The sequence below is a fragment of the Equus caballus genome, chromosome 4 (assembly GCF_041296265.1).
Source record: "Equus caballus isolate H_3958 breed thoroughbred chromosome 4, TB-T2T, whole genome shotgun sequence".
Classification (NCBI taxonomy): Eukaryota; Metazoa; Chordata; class Mammalia; order Perissodactyla; family Equidae; genus Equus; species Equus caballus.
Genome location: NC_091687.1, coordinates 6,170,573 through 6,194,868, shown reverse-complemented (window position 1 = coordinate 6,194,868; position 24,296 = coordinate 6,170,573). Strand labels below are relative to the sequence as shown.

Genomic DNA, 24,296 nt, shown 5'->3' with positions numbered 1-24,296 from the left:
ACGCTACGGTGTGTGGTCTTTTGGAGAGGGAGGAATTTGAATGCGGTTTTTGTAAGAAATCTCAACTATTTTTTGCAAACCTTTGCATCTGTTCCTTTCTCACAATTGATGATAAAGTTCCAAATGACAGTGGTCAGTGTGACCCACTGAGCTCTTCCCAACTTCACTCTTCCCCAGTAACAAAAATGTCACCTCTTCACTCGGATGATTACGGTCCTAAAAGCCTATATTTCTGGGAAAATCTCCAATGTTTACTTCAAGCGAAAGTCGGAGCTGCTCGAGGCCCAGCTTCACACCCACAGCTCCTCCGCCCTCGGCCGGGTCTGAAAGCCCGGGAGGAAGAGGCCTAGATGTTAGGAAACCCACCTACTGATTTGTCTTATTAGCAGATCAAAGAGGGCAATCAAATGATCATTTTCATAGATCTCGAAAAAGCATTTGAATTAAAAATGCATTTTGATGTAGAAATAAATACCCTAAATAAGAATAAAAGCTATCTCCTTAATGTGTAAGACATTTCTATTTCACACCAAAAACTAGCGTCATGCTTAATGGGGAGCAAGACAAGAATGCACACTCTTAGCATTGTTTACCAACGCTCTGAAAGTACAAGCCTGGTAATTAGACAAGAGAAAGAAATGAGATAGGAAAAGCACAAATGTTTATTATTTTCAAACCTGGAAAATGCATGAGCATCAACTGAAAAACGATTATCTTATTATAATCCATTAATAGACTTCCATACATTACATAGCAATCAATTAAAAGATAGAAGGCATGGGCCGGCCCCACGGCATAGTCCTTGGGTTTGTGCACTCAGCTTTGGCAGCCTGGGGTTTGTGGGTTCGGATCCTGGACGCGGACCTAACCATCACTCGTCAAGTCATGCTGAGACAGCGTGCCACATACAAAATAGAGGAAGATTGACACAGATGTTAGTTCAGGGCCAATCTTCCTCAGCAAAAAGAGGCCAATCTTTCTCACCAAAAAAAAAAAATACAAGGGAAGAAAAAATTCCATTTACAAATGCAAAAAAAAGAAAAAGTAAAAGGAAGAACTAAAAATAAATGTAATTAGAATGTGCAAGATCTATATGAAGGAAATAAAATACTCCTGAAGAAAACAAACGCAGACCTGAACAAGTATCTAGAACCCTATTCTTGGATAGGAAGATGCAACCTCATGCATAATGATCATTCACATTTACTAAGCATTTACTATGTACCAGACACTCCTCTGAGCGTTTCACTCCATAACTCATCAAAGATGTAAATTATCCCAAAATTAATCTGCAAATTCAACATGATTGAATTCCATACATTATGCATATACTACCTATTCAAAAATAAGATTTAATTTAAAAAGCTCCATTTCGATAATCTAAGCTGACAACATTAAAAAGATCATCCAAGATTCTCGAAGCTCTGGAATAAGGAGGAGGGAAGGCGAGAAGCACTGGGTTGAACCCTTAGCTCTTCTATCAGGAGACATTTTCTTTGCTCAAGACTAAGACAATAGCCCCTCATTCCTCGTTTTCCCACAGGATGATTTGCCAACCTCAGGTTGCCCCAAAAGGGCTCCAAAGAAAGTCCAGAATCTCCACAAAGACTGACTTGAGATACACACAAAACTCCGCTATGAACATCATTTTCCCGACCTTAGCTCTTGGAACGACTTTCAGCACAGGCCAGTCAACAAAGACGGAGAGTGAAGACGTGCACACATGGCTGCAGACTGGCCTGTGGCTTCTGTAGGCACCGTCTTCTCCAGAGGACCGCCAGCCCAGCCTCCCGGGGCTCTTTCTTGCTCCATCATCTCCCTCATCAGGGCAGAGAAGCCGAACAAGGCCTCCCACAGGCCGTTTCCTCTTTCCAGACTTTATCACCAAAGATGTCATGCAAACCGAGTAGGCCCAGCAAGGTGGCAGAATGGAGCCCCTACCTGCCACGGCACCCAGGAAAACCAGGAGAGTGACCGCGTCCTGCATGTTAGAGAGCGGGCGTCTGTGCGTGCTTCCAGAATATCACCCAGGGCTGAATCCTGCCTCACACCTGAAGTTTATTGCAGATGCCACCCATCTCCCCCTCCTGGTTTTGTTGCTAGGCAAGAAATCAAACAGAGGCTCTGGTGGTAACTCAGGGAGACTCCAAACACCACAGGACTGTTTGTTCTTTGATTACCTGCCTCTGTGACCGCAGGGTACCCAGGGGGCCAGAGAACCAGCCCTGGTCAGCAGAGTCCTTAAAAGTCCACGCCCACCGAGTGTCTCAACAGAGGGTCCCAAAAGAAGTCCAAAGAACACAGAAAGAGCCGAGACCCTGAGATGACGGTGAAAGTTGGACCTGAGCATAGTCATCCACGATGGTCGCCATCGCCCTGTGCCCAGGCGTCTTGTCTTTCTCGGAAGAAGGGTGGGGAAGTGGGAATTTTTCTGCAGTCCTGAATTGATGAGAAGGACTCAGAGCTGGGACCAGACCCCTCCTCAAGGCAGACTCCTGGCCATACGCCGCCCTTTGACTCCATCCATCACCACCGCCCCTCCAGCCCTCAAGGAAGTCGATGGAGGAAGATTACTGAGTAATGAGGCTTCTGCCCACCGGGGAGGGATATGACCGGTCCCACAGGGCCAGGCGCTGCCCTACACCGTGCTTTCATGCCCCATGCAGCCCCGTGCCAGGCTAGAAGGCCGGGTGAGTCAAACAGCCTCCACTCAGCAGCACAGCAGGAGGAGGCAGTGGAGCAGCCCATCCCCTCTCCGTGCTGTGCTAGAATAGCAGTGGACCCAGCGGAAGGAAGCCAGACGTGGACCCCCCTCTCCTGCCCCTCACCCATGAGAACTGCCCGCTGGGGGAGGAGAGCCCAGTAGCCCAAGGCTGTTGGTAGGAGGGGGGCGGGGCGCACTGAGCCAGACCCTCCTCATCAGGGCATGAGCAGTGGGAGACCCCACAGGGGCCCTGAAGTCCACATGTGCCCCACAAGTGAACCATCCATCATCCGGATAAGCAGAGGTAAGCACTGGCCAGTTGGTTAGTGCGAGTCAGAGGAGCTGCCACGGCCAACGGAGAGAGACAGCAAGGGGGGCCAGCTAGGGAGTCACTCTCAGGCCTGTTCCTCTCCCTCCCCCACATCTCTCCACTCCAGGGCAAAGGGAGAGGAGGCCTGGAGGAGCCAGACCACACTCCACCCCGCCCCGCCCCAGGCTCCACACTCAGGGTCCCAGCTCCGGCTGCCCCAGCCTCGGGGCAGGGGAGCGACGGGAAGCGAGATGGAAGTCCAGTTTGCGATGGAAGTTGTGAAAACTATTGTGGACGATGAAGAACTGAAAGTGACCAGGAAGCAAACTATTAAGGGACACGAGAGGGAGATTTGACTGCAGTGAGTTAAAAACAATGACTGGAGGAAAAATAAAACCATTTCAGCTTAAATGCCCCTGAACTGAGACTGCTAAGCTGGCGACAGCCCCTTCTGGGCACAAGGAAGCTAAGGCTCAGAGAGGTGCTGTGACTTGTCCCCACCAAGCCGCTAGTCAGGGGCCCAGCTGGGACTCCGCATCTTCCTTCTCAAACTTGGGGCCGCGAGGCTGTCTTCTTTCCCGCCCAGCACGTCCACTTCCTCGGGCCCCGCTCGCTCCACAGCGCCCCCGGCAGCCTCTTTTTCGTTTCCCTGCCACCCCGCTGGCTCCAGGTCCTGGTCTCTGGCCTAGACTGTCTCAGCAGCAACCGATGCATCCTCCAGGAACTGCCAGGTAATTTCCCAAAAGCACAATTTTGATCACTCACTCTCCTGCTTAAAATAACAAGCAACTATTCCCTTAGGGAAAGCTGACTTTTCCGTCTAGAGCCGGAAGTGAGATTCAGAACATCAGGCTGTAGGTTTCCATCTGAAGTAGGCAGATGGCAAAAAACATAGGTTTTGCTGTGTGACCTTAGGCAAATTGCCTAACCTTTCAGTATCTCAGTTCCATTTCTATAAATTAGGGAGAATAATACTTGCCACGCAGCATTATTGCAAGCAGTCCATGAGATAATGAAGTGAAAGAAACTGGCCCACAGGATGTGCTCTAGCCATAGGTTCTTTTCCTAATAGGACATCAGTAAGACCGTGGCAAAGGGTGAAACACAGTAGGTCCTCAATAAACATGGCCTGAAAAGAAAAGAGGGAAAAATAGTTGCCAAGTTACCAATTCTCACCTCTCAGTTTTTCCTGTCATATTAGTTACCGTAAATAATCCATTTCATTACGCATAATTAAAGCTGAAGTGATGGCTCAGATTAAGCTATGGAAAACGTCAGAATAATTAAGACTTTGAATTAAAGAAACACACATCTGTTTAATTTTTAGCCCGACTGCACGACGTGCTTCGTGTCGCCCCGTGTTCACCAGGATGGGGGCCCTCCCCTCCCTCCCCTCCCTGCTCCCAGGATCACAGGGGTCATAGCCTAGAATTTGTTCAGGGCTTTTCCTCCTGTCATTGCAGCTTCTGTTTCCAGCGCTCAGGTTGTTTCTGCCATTATGACGCTCTGTTATCCATCTGTCAGCTCCTATCTCCTTCTGAAAGCACGTGGTCCTGGCACCAAGAACCCGGCTGGGCCAGAATCACACAGAGACCCCGGCTCTCTCATTCCTGCCTTCCGGCACGCTGTGTCCCCCGTTCCACCGGGTGGGGTAAACCAAGCGGCTCTGAGGCAGGGTGGAACCTTTGGGGCAGGCACCCCTCTGGCTTCACGTGAAAGGTCTGGCCCAGCGGTGGTCCAGGCGTTGGAGTATCTAAAGGGACTTTCCTGGGATCCAGCTATGGCGAGCGTCTAACTTGCTAGCAAAGGAGTTGTGTTCCAAAGACTCGTTGACTTAGAATTTGGAACACACTTTCCTATGGGTGGACTGTTCGCAGCCTACAAACACTTACAGAACCTGTAAGGTACTTGAAACATTATAGACTGAAGATGAGAAGCAGAAACACAGCTGTGGTGTTCAAAAGCTCAGCTCCCTTAGCAGCTCTGTGGGCCTCGGGGACTGGCCGGAGAACCGGGTGCCCTTTATGTCTGTGGGGAAGCCGTGTCCGTGATTCCCACCCGTCCAGTGCTAGAACGATGGGTTTCAGGGAACCAAACCCTAGGACGGGACACCAGGCCCAGTGTCCAAGCACCCCTTCTGCACATTCCAGCAGCACGGCCAGGCCCACGCTGGCAGGGACGGCGGCCATGCAACGGGGATGGAGGTATGGCGCCGAGCCCCTCCCTGTCTTCTCCGTGGGCCGCGGGACCCGCAGGCACACACTTTGGTGCCGCACCCTCATGGTTCTCTCCCACGTCTGCATTCAGGCAGGCTAGGCAAGCGTTTCCAGGCCAGAGAAGCTCTTACGCTGCTTCGCATCCCAATTGCTTCGCATCCAACACTGTGCCGGAGGCATAGCTGGTGCTCCAAAAATTGCGGAATTACTAAATCTACTTTATCCTCCCTTGCCCGGTGCCATTCTCTCCCCTACCCAAACAGCCACCCAGGGAGAGCCCCTCAGGTCTTGTGGGGAAGGAAATAAAGATGTCCCACAGCCCTCCTCACATCCGGAACCCCAGGAACACTCAGGGCCCTGAACGCTGTAGGAGGGGCTCCTCTGAGCCAAGACCCTGCAGGGGAGGAAAATAATCTCCCTCTGCCCCATGAGTCCTTAGCTGAGACCCTATAATAAAAGACAGATTAGCAAGAGAAAAACAAACAGAAGTTTATTAACACGTGTACCTCACATACCCGACGGAGGTACCCAGGGAAAAGTGAGTGACTCCTGAGGTGGCTTAAGATTCAGGCTTAAATGCCATCTCACCAGGGAAAGAGGAGCGGGATGGAGATGATGTTGGAGGAGAGAGAGAATGATTCTTAGGAGGATGGGCCCTTAGAAGGATAGATGGGCGGTATGACCGTTTGTGACAAAGTGTGTCCGGGTGTGACATTGACTTCTAGTCTCCTCTCCTGTGACAAGAGTCAGTCTTCCGTGATTGATGACACTGCTGGGGGAGGATGTATGGCAACCGAGTTCCTTTCGGAGGATCGGCCTCTAAGCAGATAAGGTGAGTTCAGAGACAGCTTCTCCCTTCACTGGTTGTTTTTCAAGTGCCCTCAGCTCGAAATCATCCATATACCAAAGCAGCGTGTCTGGGGTGGCATGTCCTGCACAGTCATAGTTTAAGCTGACATATTCTGCTACCCTTCGGCCCTCAGGACCCAATGGCAGGGCCCCTGCCCTGGCTTCGGGGGCGGAGGAGTGAATGAACATGAATTCCCCGGAGCTTAGACCCCCCTGACTCCAGGGCACAGAATTCTGGAGGCCTAGGACACTGGTCAGCATGGGCCTGGGCTCCGTTCACACCTCCAGGAAACTCCAGACCATTCTTAGTTGTTACAACAGCTTTACTGAGATATAATTCACGTACCATGCAATGCACCCTTTTAAAGTGTACACTTCAGTGGTTTTTTGGTACATTCACAGAGTTGTGCCACCATCCCCATAATCAATTTTAGAACATTTTCATCACCCCCAAAAGAAACCCCACACCCCTTAGCAATCACTCCCATGTTCTTGCAGCTCCCTCCGACAGCCCCTGGCAACCACTAATCTACTTTCTGTGTCTACAGATTTCCCTGTTCTGGACACTTCATGTAAATGGCATCATATACTATGTGGTCTTTTGTGACTGGTATTTTTTACTTAGCATAGTGTTTTCAAGGTTCATCCATGTTGTAGCATGAATCAGTCCTTCATTTATTTTTATTGCCAAATAACGTTATTCCATTGTACGGATATCCCACATTTAACGTAACCATTCATTAGTGATGGACATTTGAGGTTTTCTCGTTCTTTTTGGCTATCACGAATAATGCCACTGTGAACACGCCTGTACGAGTTTTTGCACGGACAAAAACAGTTTTTGCTTGAATGTTTTCATTTCTCTTGGATAAATACCCAGGAGAGTAATTGCTGGGTCATGTGGTAACTCTGCCAGCTCATTCTTTCTTTTTTCTGGGGTTTTCACATTTTTATTGGGGGGCGCCAAGGGAGGGACCCACCTCCCTGTCAACAGAGGTGCTCACAGTTTCTTCAGCCTTCCAAGCTTGGGCTCAGGGGGTCCTGGAGGTGACTGGCACGTGGGGCACATTCCTGTCATCTCGCAGGGGCATTGGGTCATTGTAGGGTGTGGCCTGGTTGATCATGGTGGCCTGATTGGTGTAGAGGTTGAGTCAGGGCAGAATTACCATATAGTGAGGCCTCTGATAGTGAAGGACACAACCAGCACCAGCTCCTCGGCCCAGGCATTCTTGAGAAAGGCAGAGAGTCTCACGGCCATCTTGGTCTTGATGCCCGCAGTTGCCAGATTATTCTTGTGGGCAACTGTCTACCTCTGCTTTGAAGCCAGCTCCTTCCACATGGTCCTTTGTTGGCTTTCCTAGAGTCCCTGCCCCAAGCTATAGTCCTCCTCTTACTTAACCTCTCCCCCACCTTATTCAAACATCTTCACTCCGCTGCTCACTTCTTCCCCTTTTTCCCTCTAGGTGACATTCATTTATTCATTCAACAAATATTGAATACCTACTGTGTGTCAAGCTCTGTTGTGCATGCTAAGGCTATAGCACAGAATAAAACAGACAAAAATCCCCGTCCATAATCCCTGACACTCTAGAAGCGCCACTCCTTCCACCCTTCCAGTCAGCCATCACTCCTGCAGAAGCCTACTATGCGCTAGGCGCTGTGCCAGGGACCAGGATGGTAAGGTCTAATATGTCATCGTTCTCCCATCAAGGAACTCAAACCTTGTCCAGAGATGCACTGGTAAGCCCAACATTACAATCAGGGGGGCCACATGCTATGCTAGAGGCATGCACCGGGCCATGGAGGCATGGGACGGGGGGGCAGGAGGGGAGCAGAAGTAAATTCAGCCTGGGAAGGAGGCTGTTGGAGAAAGTTTCCAAAAGGAGCTGGAGAAATGAGAAGGAAAGCCATCCCAGGCAAAGAGAATAAACAGTGTAGAGACATGAAATAGCACGGCTCATCCCATGGTATTCGGCCAGCTGACTTATCCCAGGACGAGATGAATTTTTTAAGAAGAAAAAGTTATTTTTTAGATGGATGACACATGTACGCAATACAAAATTCCAAGTAACCAAAGAGTAATCAATGAAAAGTAAATCTTCCTGCCCAGCCCGGTTCCCCAGAAGCTGTTTTCCTCCTCGGGGGCTATTGTGATTGTCGGTCTGTGGTCCTTCCAGAGGCAGCCTTTGCACATACAAACATACACCCTTTGCTTAGTCTTTGCTTTAGTACAAATGGAAGCATATCGCATACTCTGTACTTTACCTAGGTTGTTTTCGGCTTAATATATATCCTGGAAATTCTAACCTATCAGTGCATGCAGAGCAGCCTCATTCTTTGTAATAACGGCATAGCCGTCCGTTATGTAGATGTGCCTTACAGAGTTTATCCTGTCCCCTGAGGATGGATGTGTGCTTTGTTTCCAGCCTTTTTCTATTACAAATAATGTTGCAATAAATATCCTTGAACATACATAATATCATACCTGTGAGAGTGTATCTGTAGATTAAATTCCTAAAAATGGAATTGCTGAATTGAAGGAAATGTGCGTTTAACTTTTTGACAGATGTTGTCAAAATATTCCTCAAAGAGGTTGTTCCAATTTCTGCTTCTACTAATAACATGGGAGAATGTGGGAGAGTCCCCCCAAACCTTACCAGAACGGTGTTATAAGACGTTTTACTTTTTGCCAATCTGTTAGGCAAAAAACAGGATCTCTTTTCCATTTGCATTTGCCTTCTCATGAGTGAGGTGAGCATTTTTTCCAAGATTTAAGAATGGACAGTGTTTCCTTTTCTGTGAATTGTCTGTTCATTTCCACCATTCTTCTGCTAGACTGTTGGTACATTGCCTACTGGTTTGTAGGAAGTCTTGGTAAGTTAGGGAAATGAGCACTTTGTCTGTAACATGCGTTACAAATATTTTTCCCAGTTTACCATTTGATTTTTGACTTTGTTTATAGAGATTTCTGCCATGTAAAATTTTTCTTTTTTTTCTATAGTCAAATCTATCATCTTATATGTTCTATGACTTCTGGGTTTTGTGTACTACTTAGACAGGACTTCTCTCCGAAATAATCTTTTTAATTTCACATTTTCCTCTAGTATTTTGCCATAGCCTGAATGTTTGAGTCCTTGAAAACTCATGTGTTGAAATCCTAATGCCGAACCCAATGTGATGGTGTGATTAGGTGGGAGGTGATTAGGTCACGAGGAAATGGCATTAGTGCTGTTGTAAGAGACCCCACAGAGGCCCCAGAGACCTCACTCCCCTCTCCACCATGTGAGGATGCAACGAGAAGAAGGCTTACCCAACCACACTGGCGCGCTGACCTCAGACTTCCAGCCTCCAGAGCTCTGGGAGATAAATGTCTCTTGTTTATCAGCCACCCAGCCTGTGGTATTTTGTTATAGCAGCCTGACTGGACTAAGACATGCTTTGACGGTCTTATTTTCAAACGTGGGCCTCTGACCTCTTTGGGCTGGTTCCTGCAGTTGTGGGGAGGGATCCAGAGGGAACGTCTCCTCCCAGCAGAGAACTCCAGTCTCAGAGTTCTCTGGCGCCAGCTTAGCCAGAACTCTCCTGATCTGTTCAAAGACCCGGGACACTGGGACACTTTTTCTTCATATTCGAAGAGCGCTTCCGTTTAGGAGAGACCTGTGAAGCTCAGGAAGCGTGCCGCTAGCCTGCGCCCACTGCCCCTGGGAGGAAAGGGGGGGAAAGGTGCCCCCAGCCCAGCACGGGCCGTTCAAGAGAGAGATGGCACTTGCCCCTGCCGTGACCCTGTCCCCTCATTTGCATGGATGTGGGTGACCGGATGTTCTTGCCCTTCAGCTTTGTACATAGGAATCTCATGCTGCACACAGCATGGGGCTGAGGAGGACTGTGTCACCAGTGTCACTAACCCCCTCTGGGCACCCAAAGTGAGACTGAGTCTCCAGGCTGAAGTGCCCAGTGCTCTCCCCTCTCTGCCTTCACCTAAGCAGGAAGCTGCGTCTTTACTCCCCTCAGCTGCCCTCACACGACCAGACCGGAGAGCCTGTCGACAGCTCTGAGCCTGATTAGACCCTCAGTCCCCTAGTTAGCAGTTCTGGGGATGCCTCACTTCTCCTCAGGGAAGGCGGAGCATAACAAGCGTTGGGGAGGATGCGGAGCAGCTGGAACTTTCAGACACCGCTCGTGGGAATGTAAAATGGTACCTCCACTTTGGAACACGGTTCAGCAGTTTCCTAAAAATAAACCTACAACCCAAATGTCTATCAACTGATGAGTGGATAAACAAATGTGACATACACATACAATGGGATATTATTCAGCCATAAAAACACGAAGCGTGAACCCTAAGGTAAACTATGGACTTTGGTGATAATGATGTGTCAGTGTAGGTTCATCTGTTGTAACAGAGGGACCACTCCAATGGGGGACGTTGATAATGGGGGACGTTGATAATGGGGGAGGCTATGCATGTGTGGTAGCAGAAGGTATATGGGAAATCTCTGTAGCTTCCTCTCAATTTTGCCGTGAACCTAAAATTGTTCTAAAAAAATGAATATTAAAAATGAAAGAATGAAGATAGGTGCTACAACAGGAATGAACCAAGTACGTAATGAACCATGACGACAAGTGATATAAGCCCGTCACAAAAGACCGTGTATTGTGTGATTCCATTCATACAGAAGTCCAGAATAGGGAAATCCTTAGAGATGGAAAGTAGACTAGTGGTGGCTTGGTGCTAGAAGTGTGGGGCATGAAATAATGGAGGAATAATAGCTAAGAGAACTTCTTTTTGAGGTGGTGAATTCAATAGGTGAATTGTATGGTATGTAAATTATATCTCATTTATTAAAATGAGTTAAAAAAAATAAACCTACCGTACAATGCAGCCATTCCATTTCTAACTGTTTACCCAAAGGAAATAGAACATATGTCCACACAAAGACTTGTACATGAATGCTCATAGCAGCTTCACTCATAAGAGCTCCAAACTGGAAACAACCCAGATGTTCATTAACTGACAAGTGGATAAACAAATTGTGGTACATTCATGAAATAGAATACTGCTCACAAAAAAAAAGAAACGAACTACTGATAACATTACCAACGTGGATGAATCTCAAAATCGTGCTCAGCAAAAAAAAGTTAGACGCAAAGAATATGTACTGTTTGATTCCACTTGCATAAAAGTTCTAGAAAATGGGCACCAACCTATAGTGTCAAAAGACAGATCAATGGTTGCGTAGGGCCAGAGGTGGAGGGAGGGGCCACTGCAAAGGGGCAGGGGCACTCGCCTGGGGTAATGGACACATTCTGTGTCCGCACTGCATTTCACTCTCTTATTTCCTCTTCAGCTCTCCTCCCTCTGCTCGGGTTGAGGGTTTTATCCGTTGGCTTGGAATTGGGGGCAGAGGTGGATGGAGAGAAGACGGGGAGAAAGGGGGCTGCCTGCTCACATCTTCTTTCAGATTTTTCTTCTGTTTGTCCCTAGATAATGCCTTCTGAAGCCAAGGAGCTTGGCGTCTTTGTTCTCTACTTCTGCGCTGTTTAGATTATGGGAGGCTAAGGCCGACGTAACGAAGTATCACAAACTGGGTGGCTGGAACAACAGAAATTTGCTTTTCTCACGGTTCTGGAGGCTGGAAGTCTGAGATCAAGGTGTCAGCACGGCTGCTTCCCTGTGAAGGCAGTGGGGAACAACCTGCTCTGTGCTCCTCTCCTGGCTGCCGGTGGTTGGCTGGCATCCCCTGACACCCGCCTCCATCTTCACGCGGCGTTCTCCCTGAGTGCGTGTCTGTCTCTGTGCCCAAATTTCCCCTTTTACAAGGACACTAGTCATTGAATTAGGGCCCATCCTAGGACAGCATTTTAACTTAACTAATTAAATCTGCAAATGAAGTCATTGTGATAGTTGGTTTTGTGTGTCAACTTGATGACACCATGGTACCCAGATATTTGCTCAAACGTCAGTCTAGATGTTTCTGTGAAGGCATTTTTTTCCATGAGGTTAACATTTAAATCAGTAGGCTCTGAGTAAGGCAAATTACTCTCCATAACTTGATGGGTTGAAGGCCTTCACAAAACATAGAGTGACCTCCTCGAGGCAAGAAGACATTCCAGCAGGAGGCTGCCTTTGGACCGAAACAGTGACTCCTCCTTGGATCCTTAGCCTGCCAGCCTACTTTGTAGATTTGGACTTGCCAAGCTCCACGATCACATGAGCCAACTCCCTAAAATAAATCTCTCTCTCTCATCTACATAATAGATATGTACGTATATCCTATTGGTTTTCGTTTGCTGAAGAACCCCGACTGATACTAATATGGTCATATTCTGATGTACTGGGGGGTTAGAACTCAAACACATCTTTTTGGAGGACAAAATTCAACCCATGACATAAATTGTTCAGGATCCCAGTGAATGACGTGTGTGAGGATAGGGGGCAGGCATTTCCGTCAATTCTGTGCACGTCTCACACTCCAGGACTGCTGTCGCTGCCAACAGCACCATTTTACAATCCCACCAGCAATGTACGTATGAGGGCTCCAATTTCCCCACATCCTTGGTGTGTCTTCTTAACTCTCTCAACCTATGGGTTTCCCCTGTACCTTTTTTTCCCTTCTAAATTATTTGTTGTTTGTTAAACTGGGTCATTTTTCCTGTGGATGTTCCTACAGTCTGTATTTAATGATTATATTTCCATGTACTGTTTAAAATGTTTCTATTTCCCCCTTATTTCCTGTTAACTACCCCACCCCAGGGAACTCCCTCCACCTCTACTCCCCACAGTCACACTGGCCTTGTATCTCCTCAAGGGTACCAAGCCCTTCCTGGCCCAGGGCCTTTGCACATGCTGCTTCCTCTGTCTGGAACATCCTTCCCCTCTACTTTCCCCAGGACTGGCTCCTTTTCAACTGCAGATCTCCGATTAAACATCCCTCTTCAAAGAGAACTTCACTGACCCCCCCCAGTCCTGATCCCTCTCTCTCTGAGCACCCTCGCTCCTTTCATTCCTTGTTCTTAGCACAGTTTTCACTGCACATTTCTCGGCAAGGACATCTGTCTACAGTCATCAGACTGAGAGCACTGCGAAGCAGGGCCCATGTCTGCTTTGCTCCTGACTGTAGCCCAGTGCGAGTCACGGCACCGTTCACTTGCTACACAGATGAACGAGTCGACAAAGGAGTGCTGGACCTGAGTGCAAACCAGCAGCCAGATTCTGTGTAGCGACACGATGCCTGGATCCAGGACGAAGGCTTGCACAGAGAGGTCAGTAATCCGCGGACCACCAAGGGGAAGCACAGTGTCACCTGCTCTTAGTTAATATCAGCCCTGATGTTGGTTCCCCTACAATGAACCCAGCATAGATGGGTTAAAACTAAAGGCACATATTCCCTGGGTCTTTAGTTACGCTCATATGTAAATGCTTGCTTCTTTAACCTCTGACCCCCTGAGTTATAGAGCCAAATAGAAGTTACAAATTGTTCAAGTGCAGATGACTTCACGCTGGGCTCTCACTAACATTGAGGCTGATCCCAGGACCTTGAAGTCCTTTTACAGAGAAACTACTGTCCAGAGAATATCAAGAAACCGAAGATTCCCAGACCCAACTTCTCGGCTTCCTGACCTCAGAGTCCACCTTCCACTGTGGAGACAAACAGCCAAGGACGCTCATCTGAGAAAGCCTTTGTCTCCTCCACTGGAAGCAGCCCCAGACACAAGCCAATGGGAAAATGCTGACCAGGAAGGCCATGGTCCCCTCCCCTACCTAAAACCCTAAGTAAAAACCCCTACCCATTTCTTAGTGAGGAGAAAGCAACTTTTGGGGCACTGGCCCTCGCTTTGCTCCCTCTGCCTGGCGAGGTAAAGCCTTTCATTTTTCACCCAAGACTCCATTCTCATTATTTGGATTGGCATCGGGATCAGAGACCGAACTTTCGGTGACAACAGGAGTCAGTGAAAGCCCTGGGGACATTCCTCTGTCGAACATAATCACCTCGTGTTTGAATTAAGGTCAGGCTCATTATTTACGGCCTCCGCTGCACGTCCAAAATTACATGAATTCCACAAGCTTAAACTGCGTGACGCCCAGGCGAGTGGCCTTTCCCCCCTCATCCCCATGTGAAGAGCCAGAAGGTCACAGTTCCTCTCGTTTTCCCTCTGGAGAATCTGGAGAAGCTATGCGTCTCATCCATCACAAGGGAGACGGGGACGGAGCAGGAAGCCGTGGGTCTGGCCGCGGACTTAGCCCTGAACCCTGCTCTCCCACTTACCTGCTTGGTGACCGGACGGGTCACTTAAACCTCCTCACTCTGCTTCCACATCTGCAAAGTGGGACTGACAGTGCCTTCTCCACTGCCAAGCTGACGGCGAGAATCGCAGGGACCACCCGTGTGACGTGTCCAGTCCTGGCACATCAACCGGACCCTTGCCTTCCCCAGGGCATCCCCACTCTGCTATTTCGTCAGGTCTCCCACGATGGTCAGGACACGCCCCGCTACGCCGCCACCAGAAACGAACCAGCCAGCAAAGAGGAAGGCAGTTTCTCCCTCAGGTTAAAAATTATTATCCTTGACAAGAGAATGACAGACAAATTCCTCATCGACGAATTTTCTGGTTAACGTCGTCGTTCGGCTGCTTTAAATCTTTTTTGTAAGTAGTTAGGTATTCATTATAAATAATTTATAAGTTAGACTTCCTTCCCGCTTACAATAGAAGCTGTGATAACCAAGTTCATAGAGAACAGAAACGTTCTATCCTCGCTCTCTGTAATAATAAGAGCGTTTACGCAGCACCTTCTATGTACTAGACGCTTCTCCGTGCTCAACGTGTATGAACTAATTTAGTCCACTCGACAACACTGTGGCTGTTGGACTAGTATCATTGCCCATTTTACGAGATGGGGAAACCAAGGCACAGGGAGGTTCAGGAACTAGCCCAAGGTTACAGATGTAGGAGGTGATCAAGCCAGGCTTCAAACCCAGGCAAAGCCCAAGTTGGGGCTCCAGGTCCCCACACTGGCAGCCCCTCCATGCTGATTACTGGACTATATAGAACATCCACCTGCACACACAGCACGCGGTGCTCTTGCATAGACTGGTGCTCCCCTTCTTATGCCTACTTCCATGTTCGTGGGAAAGAAAAGGGACGGAAATGGAGTTTGTGGGCGGAGAGGGGTGGGGAAAAAGCTACAGGATGGAGAATTAAGTCTGGTTTGGTTTGCTCTTGTCCTCTCTTCCGTTTGTGCGTTGTCTGCTGCTGTAACAAGAAGACCCTCCGTGAATCGCTGAGCTGCGGGGTGGGGAGGGGTTCGGCCGTCAGGAAGGAAGGGAACTGGTTTCTGGGGTGTGGGTGCTCCTGGCTCTCAGAGAGGGACGGGCTCTTCGGGGTTTTAGGCTCAGAGACCTCCCTAGTGGGCCCCCTAGCTCTTGCCCATGAGTCATCCAGCTTGATTGGGAAGAAGGGACAGGGTGAATGCACACTTTGTGGCCTTTGTTCAGGGAGATAAGAAAAGCCCCAGCCCCTGGTGGCTCCCAGGCAAAGGCCTGGGAAGGGGGCCGTGAAGGCAGATAGATGCCTGAGTTAGCCAGACCAACACCCCGGCAGCGAGGGACCCCCAAGAGCCATGGCTGATCCAAGAGCCAGGGAGCCATTTTCAAGTCAGGGGCTCTATGGCGAAGCTGGCACGTGCAATCACCCACAAAGCTAGAGGGACCCTGGGGCCAGCGGGGGCAGCAGCCTGTGTGCCCTGGGGCCCTGTCCTGTCACAGGTGGAGGTCACCTGGGCCATGTGCAAGGGGCAGCACAACTGGCCTAGTCACACAGGTCTGGACCCCTTGGCCCTTGAGAACACTTGCCAGGGCAGCTCGATTGAGGGAAAACTGAAAAGAAAGAAGTTTTTATTCAATGCCTTCAGTTTTAGACACTTCTCCAAGAGGCTTCCAGGAGAGAATATTCTAGCAAACACGTATCTAATTATTCATAGAAGTTAATGAGTTCTCTAGATAGGAACTTGAGAGGGCAGGCAGAAGGGGGAACAGGTGAATATAAGTCTTAACTCCGGTCTCCCCTGTGCTTAACCCTCACAGTGAAGACTACTTGATGCACCAGCGTCCCTGGAAAATTCCAGATGATGCGAACAGGCATGAAAGGAAACGCTGAGAACAATCAGAGGGTTCTGTGTACAGGCGGGAGGACAGCTCTGCTTTCGCGAGTCGGATCCGGGGCTGACAGCTTCTGCCGGGACACAGCCAGAGTTTCCTTGGAGAAGCCACCGTAGACTAGGGTTAGTTGGAGCTGTTTGACTCACAGCCTGTGACGCGGCGCGGTCTGTGAGGGCGCCTGCACCGTTCTAGCCATAGCGGCACCGAGTTGGCGGAAGTGGCCATCGCTGAGGAAGGGTCAGTTCAGACCTCCTTGGGTTACAGCCAAGAAGGTCGTATCTGTAGCAGATGAGGTCTCCGAGAAAGATAGTGGGAAGATATTTCTTTGTGAACCGAATCAAGGAAGACACATCACGTGTATGCTTGAATGTTGTCATTTGAATACCTGACCTTTGGCAGTGACTCTTGGGTTGGCTTAACCAACTACACGTGGTTCGTGCGTGTACCTGTACACACACAAACACACACACACAGGATTATGCATATAAGGGGATTTTCTGGCAAAATACTGTACTACCAGTAAGTAGGATTGGGGTAAACATGTCAGAGGTGCTGGTCAGAGCCTCCCTATCTTCATTCCCTTCTTGGGTAATTTGCCCTCTCATGGCCCCTAGAAGGCAGAGCGCCATTGACCCTGCTCGTGTCACACCCCTGGCCACAGATGACTGGACCACGTGCTCAACCAACTCAAAGGACCCCAGGCCACAGGCGGGGCTGTGCCAGTCTTATTTTCTCTTTCTCTTTTTCTCTCTCAAGACATTGACCTAAGAGACATGGAGATGGTCAAATGCCCGTGCTTGTGTAGAATCAAGACTGGGGGAGTATGCCGATGAGTCAGAGGAAAGGCAGAGAGAAGCAGGAGACGGGCGCAGATGCACGGAGACAGGCAGCGAGCAGGAGAGCCTGAGGCCCCATGAGAGAGGCAGGGACAGCTGAGACCCCAACAGCCCAGGCCCACTCTCATGAGCCAAGGAGCCATCATTGCCAACCTCAGTCCGGAGGTTGCCGTCCCGTCCTTGACTCTTGACAGTAACCCCCAGTAAACTTGAACTAGTTTGAGTAGTTTCTGTTCTGAGCAACTAAATAACCCCTAAGACAGTACGACTGGACAAGACGAGAGAGGAGGTGTCAAGGCCTCTAAAGACAAGCGTGTCTAAATGAGCATTGTTGGATGTCTGGTTGACTTTAAAATACTTCAGCAAGGTAGAGTCAGTCATATTATGTGTGTGCCGGGTCGTTTAAGCTTTAAGCTTTTCCTCTAAGGGCCGTCGGCTGCTCTAATGGAAAATTCCACGCCTGGGGAGTCTGCTGGTATTTCAGCAGAAAAGCCACACTCCAGAAGCAGCCGCCTCAAGTGCTTCTGTGATCGATCTCTCACTGGATGCCTGAGGCTTTGTTCATGAGCACAGGCAATGTCAGAAATGGGTTTTTACCATTGAAATTAGTTCATTGTTAATAAGTATGATGAATATTAGAAACGGGCTCATGGGTGATATTAAAGGTATCTGAGATATGTGGATTGGCTAAAACATTTCAGCCGTGTACCATCCTTCGCTGTTCAGTGAGCAGCATGGTGGACACAGAGATGGGTGGCCCAGGTTCCCGCTATTCCAGAAAGGGCTCGCTGCCCAGCTGTGGGGAGTGTGGTCAATAGACATCTGCAGCCATCTGCTCCTTCAAGGTTGGTTTCAGTTATAGAGCGCCCCCTTGCCCAAGGCCACCTGCCCTGGGGCAGCCCTTATCCAGTGACTGAGCCAGGTGGGGATAGAGCCCAGCCATTCTGACCCAATGCAAACAACCCTGATGGGCATATTCAGTCGGAGCTCAACATCGGCTTGGCTGAGGCTGCGCCCACGTGCGTTACCCTTCAACTTTTCCTCTGCCCAATCTGGACTCCTTCTCCCTTCTTTTTTAAAAAATTTACCTTAAATTTTATTGAATTAAATTAATCTAACAAAACAGATTCAAATAGAGCAGTTACTATTAATTAATAAGTAGTAGTAATTATTTTATTAGCACTCATAATATCTTAAGTTATTAGCATTAATAATTCCCTTCGGTGTGTAGATTATAAAGCTGTATCAATATGGCAATAGATAAACACCTAATTACATCGTCCCCTTGATAAACCAGTAAGGGGAGACAAGTGTAGTCAGTCTACACGAAGTGTAAAGATCATCTGTACTCTGCGATATTCATTTACTCTGAGTTGTTTATTTTTAAGCAGAACTAGCTGGCCATAGGTGTTAATTGGTCACATTATTTGCGTTTGTTTGCGATGACGGGTTCTCCCCCTTCCTTCCACAGGATTTGATCCCTAATAAACATTTTGCACCCCAAACTCTGTCTCAGCACCTGCTCCCATGGAACCTGACTGGTGACGAGTTGGGCACAGGGAACCACTGAGGCTCATAGCCCTGAGTGAGTGCTGGGGCTACCCCAACAAGACACCCGGACCGGGCGCTTCAACCAGCAGCTGTCTCAGAGTTCTCTGTCCCCAGCTTAGCCAGAACCCTCCTGATCTGCTCAAAGACCTGGGACACTGGGACACTTTTTCTTCATATCTGAAGAGTGCTTACGCTTAGGATAGAACCATGAAGCTGAGGAAATGTGCCGCTAGCCTATTTCCCACTGCATCTGGAAGAAAAGAGGGGGAATGTTAAGAGAAATTAAGATTTATTTTAAGGAACAGGCTCACATGATTGTGGGAGGCAGGTCCAGAATCTGAAGGGCAGGCTGGCAGCCTGGTGCTTCAAGGAAGGGCTATTGGTGCAACTCTTGAGTCAGTTAATGAGTCCGAAGGCTGGAAACTCAGGCAGAATCTCTATGTTGTAGTCTGGAGTCAGAACTCCTTCCTCTTTGGGGTATTTCTGTCTTTGCTCTTGAGACCTTCAACTGATTGGATGAGGCCCACCCACATTATGGAGGGTAATCTACCTTACTCAAAGTTTACTAATGTAAGTGTTAATCACATCCAAAAATGCCTTCACAGTAACATCTAGACTGGTGTTTGACCAAGATGCTGGGCACAGTGGCCTAGCCAAGCTGACACAGAAAATGAACCATCACAAATGTCTGTCTTTAGGGATGGCCTCTGCAGCTTGATCGTGTCCAGTCCAGCATCTGTGCGTTGGTCAGGAGGAGCTCTGGGCGCCTGTTGCAGAGTCTCCGTGTAACGGACTCCTGCCTCTTGGGTGTTGTTCCCGCTCCCTAACGTGACCCTCTCATACAAGGCGGTAGAAAGAACTCCTAAAAGCACAGAGTCCTGGGTCTCCATTGAGCTCACCAGTTTGTGTAAACTTTTTGAGTCTGTTAATAAAATACTGCTTAATGAATTTCTGTGTGCAAGGCCAAATTTCTAGAAGATTTACTTTCTAAACTGGGGGCAAAGTTGCAGGGGACTCGTTCCCCCTTTTTTACCTCATGCTTCTTTCAATACCATCGTCAACTGCCAAGCACCTGAGAGCCGTGCACATGACCACGTTGACTAGGTCCGCTCATGACAATGGTGACGTGTGGTTTCATTTCAGCTCAGGGACTCTCATGGGACTCACACCCTCATTTCACTCAGGTCTGTCTGTTCAGATGGCACCCCTTCCGAGCAGCCTTCCGGGATGATCGAATCTAGCTAAATTAGCCAACGGAATCGCACACACTCTCACACCGCATGCATTATCTGTCACTATGTCCAAATCCCCCTCATTCTCCACATTGGCATTTATCAAACCCAAACGACATTTAGCAGTTTGTTTATTTATTTTGTTTGTTCCTCTGCCGGTATGCAAGCGTCATTAGGGCAGATATCTTGCTCCCAGCTGTCTCTCTAGAGCATGGACCTTGCTGGGCATATGTTAGAAGTGAATCATTATGTGCTGATTGAACACATGAATAGACCTACGCAAAAGTCTACACCTGCCAGGTGGCAGCCATGGGGGGCACTGGCCTTTAAGGCACAAAAGAGGTGGCTCAAAACAGGTAGCCAGCCGTCAGCTTTCAGTCCTGTGGCTCCGCCTTGCCACTCTTTCCCTGTGCCATTCTCACTCTTTGAACACCTTGATTCTAGGTCTTGCACAGAAACCCACCTAGATTCCATTTCTGATCCCCAAGAAACAGTTCAGCGGACCAGCCCAATTGTATGAGAAGTTCAGCAAATGTTGTTCTAGATTAAGCGATATCTTTTGACTCTTTGTGGGTCAGTGGATGTGCCTCAACAGAAACACTGGACTACAGTGACAGGTTGCTAATTAAAACGACAGGGCCTGGGGAGTGGGGTGGTTGCTAAGCAGACAGAGTGTGCTAAGTAAATTGATAATGCAAACAAAACTCCAGGGGAAACTTTCAGTCCACATACAAGGACCCTGGGCTTTCAAATATTGCTTAAGCAGATGAGAAGCAACTACTTATCTACCAAAAAATTGGTATGTCAAGTACAAATCATCTTCATCAAAGCAATTCTTCTAAGTTTCTATAGCAGGGAGCAGTTCACTAATCTAGTTGCAGGATATATTTGCGAAAAAGAAAAATAAAGAAGGAAAAGGTATGTATCTCTAGCTAGATCTCTCCATCCAGAATTGGTTTAAATGAAATTTTAATTTTTAGCACCAAGAAAAACAATAGCAACTTGTGTGACTCAGTTAGTGATCGTGGTGATGGTGGTCATGGTGGTGGTGGTGGTGGTGATGGTAGACATGGTGGTATTGGTGATGGTGGTGATAGGTGGTGGTGGTGGTGGTTGGTGATAATGATGGTGATGGTAGATGTAGTGGTGTTGGTGATGGTGATGGTGGTGGTGGTGGTGATGGCGGGAGTGATGGTGGTGATAGTGGAGGTAATGGTGGTGATGGTAGAGGTGGTGGTGTTGGTGATGGTGGTGATAGGTGGTGATGATGGTAGTGGTGGTGGTGATAGTAGAGGTGGTGGTGGTGGTGATGGTGGTGGTGCTGGTGGTGATGGTAGAGGTGGTGGTGTTGGTGGTGGTGGTGATAGGTGGTGATGGTGGTGGTGGTAGTGGTGGTGATGGTGGTGATGGTAGAGGTGCTGGAGGTGATGGTGGTGGTGATGGTGGTGATGGTGGTGGTGGTGGTTGTGGTGGTGATAGTGGAGGTAATGGTGGTGATGGTAGAGGTGGTGGTGTTGGTGGTGGTGGTGATGGTGGTGATGGTGGTGATGGTGGTGGTGGTGGTTGTGGTGGTGATAGTGGAGGTAATAGTGGTGATGGTAGAGGTGGTGGTGTTGGTGATGGTGGTGATAGGTGTTGATGGCGGCAGTGGTGGTGGTGGTGGTGATGGTGGTGGTGGTGGTGGTGGTAGTGGTGGTGATGATGGTGGTGGTGGTGGTGGTGGTGGTGATAGTGGAGGTAATGGTGGTGATGGTAGAGATGGTGGTGGTGGTGGTGGTGGTGATAGGTGGTGATGGTGGTAGTGGTAGTGGTGGTGGTGATGGTAGAGGTGCTGGAGGTGATGGTGGTGGTAATGGTGGTGGTGGTGGTGGTGATAGTGGAGGTAATGGTGGTGATGGTAGAGATGGTGGTTTGGTGATGGTGGCGATAGGTGGTGATGGTGGTAGTGGTAGTGGTGGTGGTGATGGTAGAGGTGCTAGAGGTGATGGTGGTGGTGGTGGTGGTGATAGTGGAGGTAATGGTGGTGATGGTAGAGATGGTGGTGGTGGTGGTGGTGGTGGTGATAGGTGGTGATGGTGGTAGTGGTAGTGGTGGTGGTGATGGTAGAGGTGCTGGAGGTGATGGTGGTGGTAATGGTGGTGGTGGTGGTGGTGATAGTGGAGGTAATGGTGGTGATGGTAGAGATGGTGGTTTGGTGATGGTGGCGATAGGTGGTGATGGTGGTAGTGGTGGTGGTGATGGTAGAGGTGCTGGAGGTGATGGTGGTGATGGTGGTGGTGGTGGTGGTGATAGTGGAGGTAATGGTGGTGATGGTAGAGGTGGTGGTGGTGGTGGTGGTGGTGATAAGTGGTGATGGCGGTAGTGGTGGTGGTGGTGATAGTAGTCATAGCTAACACCATCGAACGCTTCCTGTGGACCACCCACCGGCCCAAGAGATGCACTTGTGAGGATCGCCCTCCCATGGATCTGGCTTCTGTCTTCTCAGCTCTACAGGTTCAGATTTCATAGACTGTATTAGGATTGGCAGCCGCGCAGCGCTGACCTTCTGTCAGCAGGTCCTCGCCTTTGCTGAGTTTAGATTTGGAGAAATGTTGCCATCTAGTGCCCCACAGGAGTCTTAACTCTTTCAGCCAACACACCAGTCTCCCTCTGCCTGTTTCCACGCCCCCGCCGCTGCCCCCAGACAAGAGGTCAGGCACACCACCGGCTGGTGCCAGTGAGCACTGCCCCTTTACCCACAGTAGGCACCACATAAATGTGTCCAGAAATTTTTTTAAATCCCTTTTCTCTTTACAAAATGTACAAAGAGAAAGAGCTAGATGGAGGCAAAGAAATAGCCATAGAATTAAGACTTAGTAATGACTAACACATACTGTGTGTAGCATACTAAACTCAGTGAGGAGTGGGGAAAAGAAGGAGAATTCTAGACACAAGAGTGAAATAAGCGAAGGGAGTCATTGGTGTGGCCTTCACTGGCACTTTGGGTCACCGCCTTTCTGAACCTCTCACACCCCTCCAGGCCCACCAAGCTGTAAAGCTTCCCACCCTTGCCCACCTAAAGGCCCCGTCTGTTCCCTCGTGGCCGTCCCTTTGCTTCGGGCAGCTACAGCCGGCTATATCCGTCAGCTCCTGAGCGCTCTGTTCGCGACGCTCCCCTGTCAGGTAGAAGAGGCGTCCTTCTCATGAAACCATTAAGTGACTTAATGATTAGCTCTTCCATAGAGTGGCAAGTGGCAAGCCAGGCCAGGCTGGTGGCAGAGAAGCTTCGAAGAGGAAGCATTCTACAGCATCTCTCAAACCCCAGGCCGGCTCACCCTGCAACCAAGGGCTTGTCTTTCATGGCACGCGTATCTTGATCTGGATTTCCACATCCACTTGTTTGTTTAATGCCAGCCGCGTCTGCTAGCCTCTCAGCTCTGCAGGGGCGGGGACAGGTCTGTTTTGTTCGCTGCTAAATGCCCCGTGCTGAGCACAGTGCCTGGTACCCAGGAGCATCTGAAAAATTCTGGAGAGAAAAACCACAGTGTGTCATTAGTGATCTCCGGTGTAGCGGGTGGAGACAGGAGTGTGGCACACGACACCGGCACTGTCAGGTCACCAGCGACGTGAGACTCCGTCCAGTCTCATGATTCTCAAACTGTCTGACCCCAGAGCCCTCTCTGCACTTGAAATCTTCAGCGGGGGCCCCCTCCCCTGTCTGAAGAGAACCCCTTTCAGGATGTCCTCGCCCCCTTCCACTGGGCCCCACCAGGTTTTGAAAAGGCTCCAGGCAGCACGGTTCGAGAACAGCTGATCTAACGCCTTCATTTTGCAGAGAAAGAAACCCTTGGAAAGCAGAGAAATGTGGCAAGGTGACAAAGGTAAGAGACAGAGGACAAGAACCGTGTATGTCGCAGAAGGACGTTGCTCTGTCGTGCTTTCCCATCACAGCTCTTCCCTGTCATTCGAGAACGCCGGTCAAGATTTGTTCTCCCTCATCCAGGAATCCACTGCGAGAAACATCCAGCATGGCCTGGAAACAAAAGAGGCCTGCAGAGGATGTCAGGGGCTTGTGGAGGAGACAAATTGTGGCCGGTGAGGTGGCTTTGAGGATCCCGATGATTAAGAGGGTGTGTTCACCGTACAGAGTCCATCTGGGAAGTAGCAGCCACGTTGAGGCATTGGGGACAAAGGCTTTTTTGTCCTCTGCCATCCGTGAGGCGCTGCTTTTCTGAGCGGCTCTAATTATAAATCTCTGTCCCGCTAAGATGTGTAAACTTGGCAGCGTTCACGATCTGCCTTGTGTCTTCACTATTTCTCAGTTGGCTTACGTTTGGCAAAACCCCAAATGCGCGTTGCCAAGCGCTCTTTCCCTTAATTTCTAATCCCCTGTGTGGCTTAGGGGAAATTTCATCCATATGTTTCTGAGTCATTTACTGTGAACTCATCTTTTGGTAAAAGA

The 24,296-nt window shown here is 49.1% G+C and overlaps 1 protein-coding gene and 1 pseudogene across 4 annotated transcripts in view; both read right to left on the bottom strand.

Annotated features, from left to right (window-relative positions):
* The window catches only part of CDHR3 (cadherin related family member 3), a 135,780-nt gene that overhangs the window by 54,673 nt on the left and 56,811 nt on the right, over nucleotides 1-24,296 (bottom strand). For 2 of the 4 annotated variants that reach the window (XM_001491867.5, XM_023638872.2), the window contains exon 1: nucleotides 1,942-2,126. The exons of the other annotated variants lie outside the window; for them this stretch is intronic. In XM_001491867.5, coding sequence (XP_001491917.2) covers nucleotides 1,942-1,987 — 46 coding nt within the window. In that variant the 5' untranslated portion in view covers nucleotides 1,988-2,126. Of the gene's footprint in view, nucleotides 1-1,941; nucleotides 2,127-24,296 lie in introns of those variants that run through there. 4 annotated transcript variants of the gene reach the window in all.
* LOC138923939 (NADH dehydrogenase [ubiquinone] 1 alpha subcomplex subunit 3 pseudogene) lies at nucleotides 5,704-7,859 on the bottom strand (annotated as a pseudogene).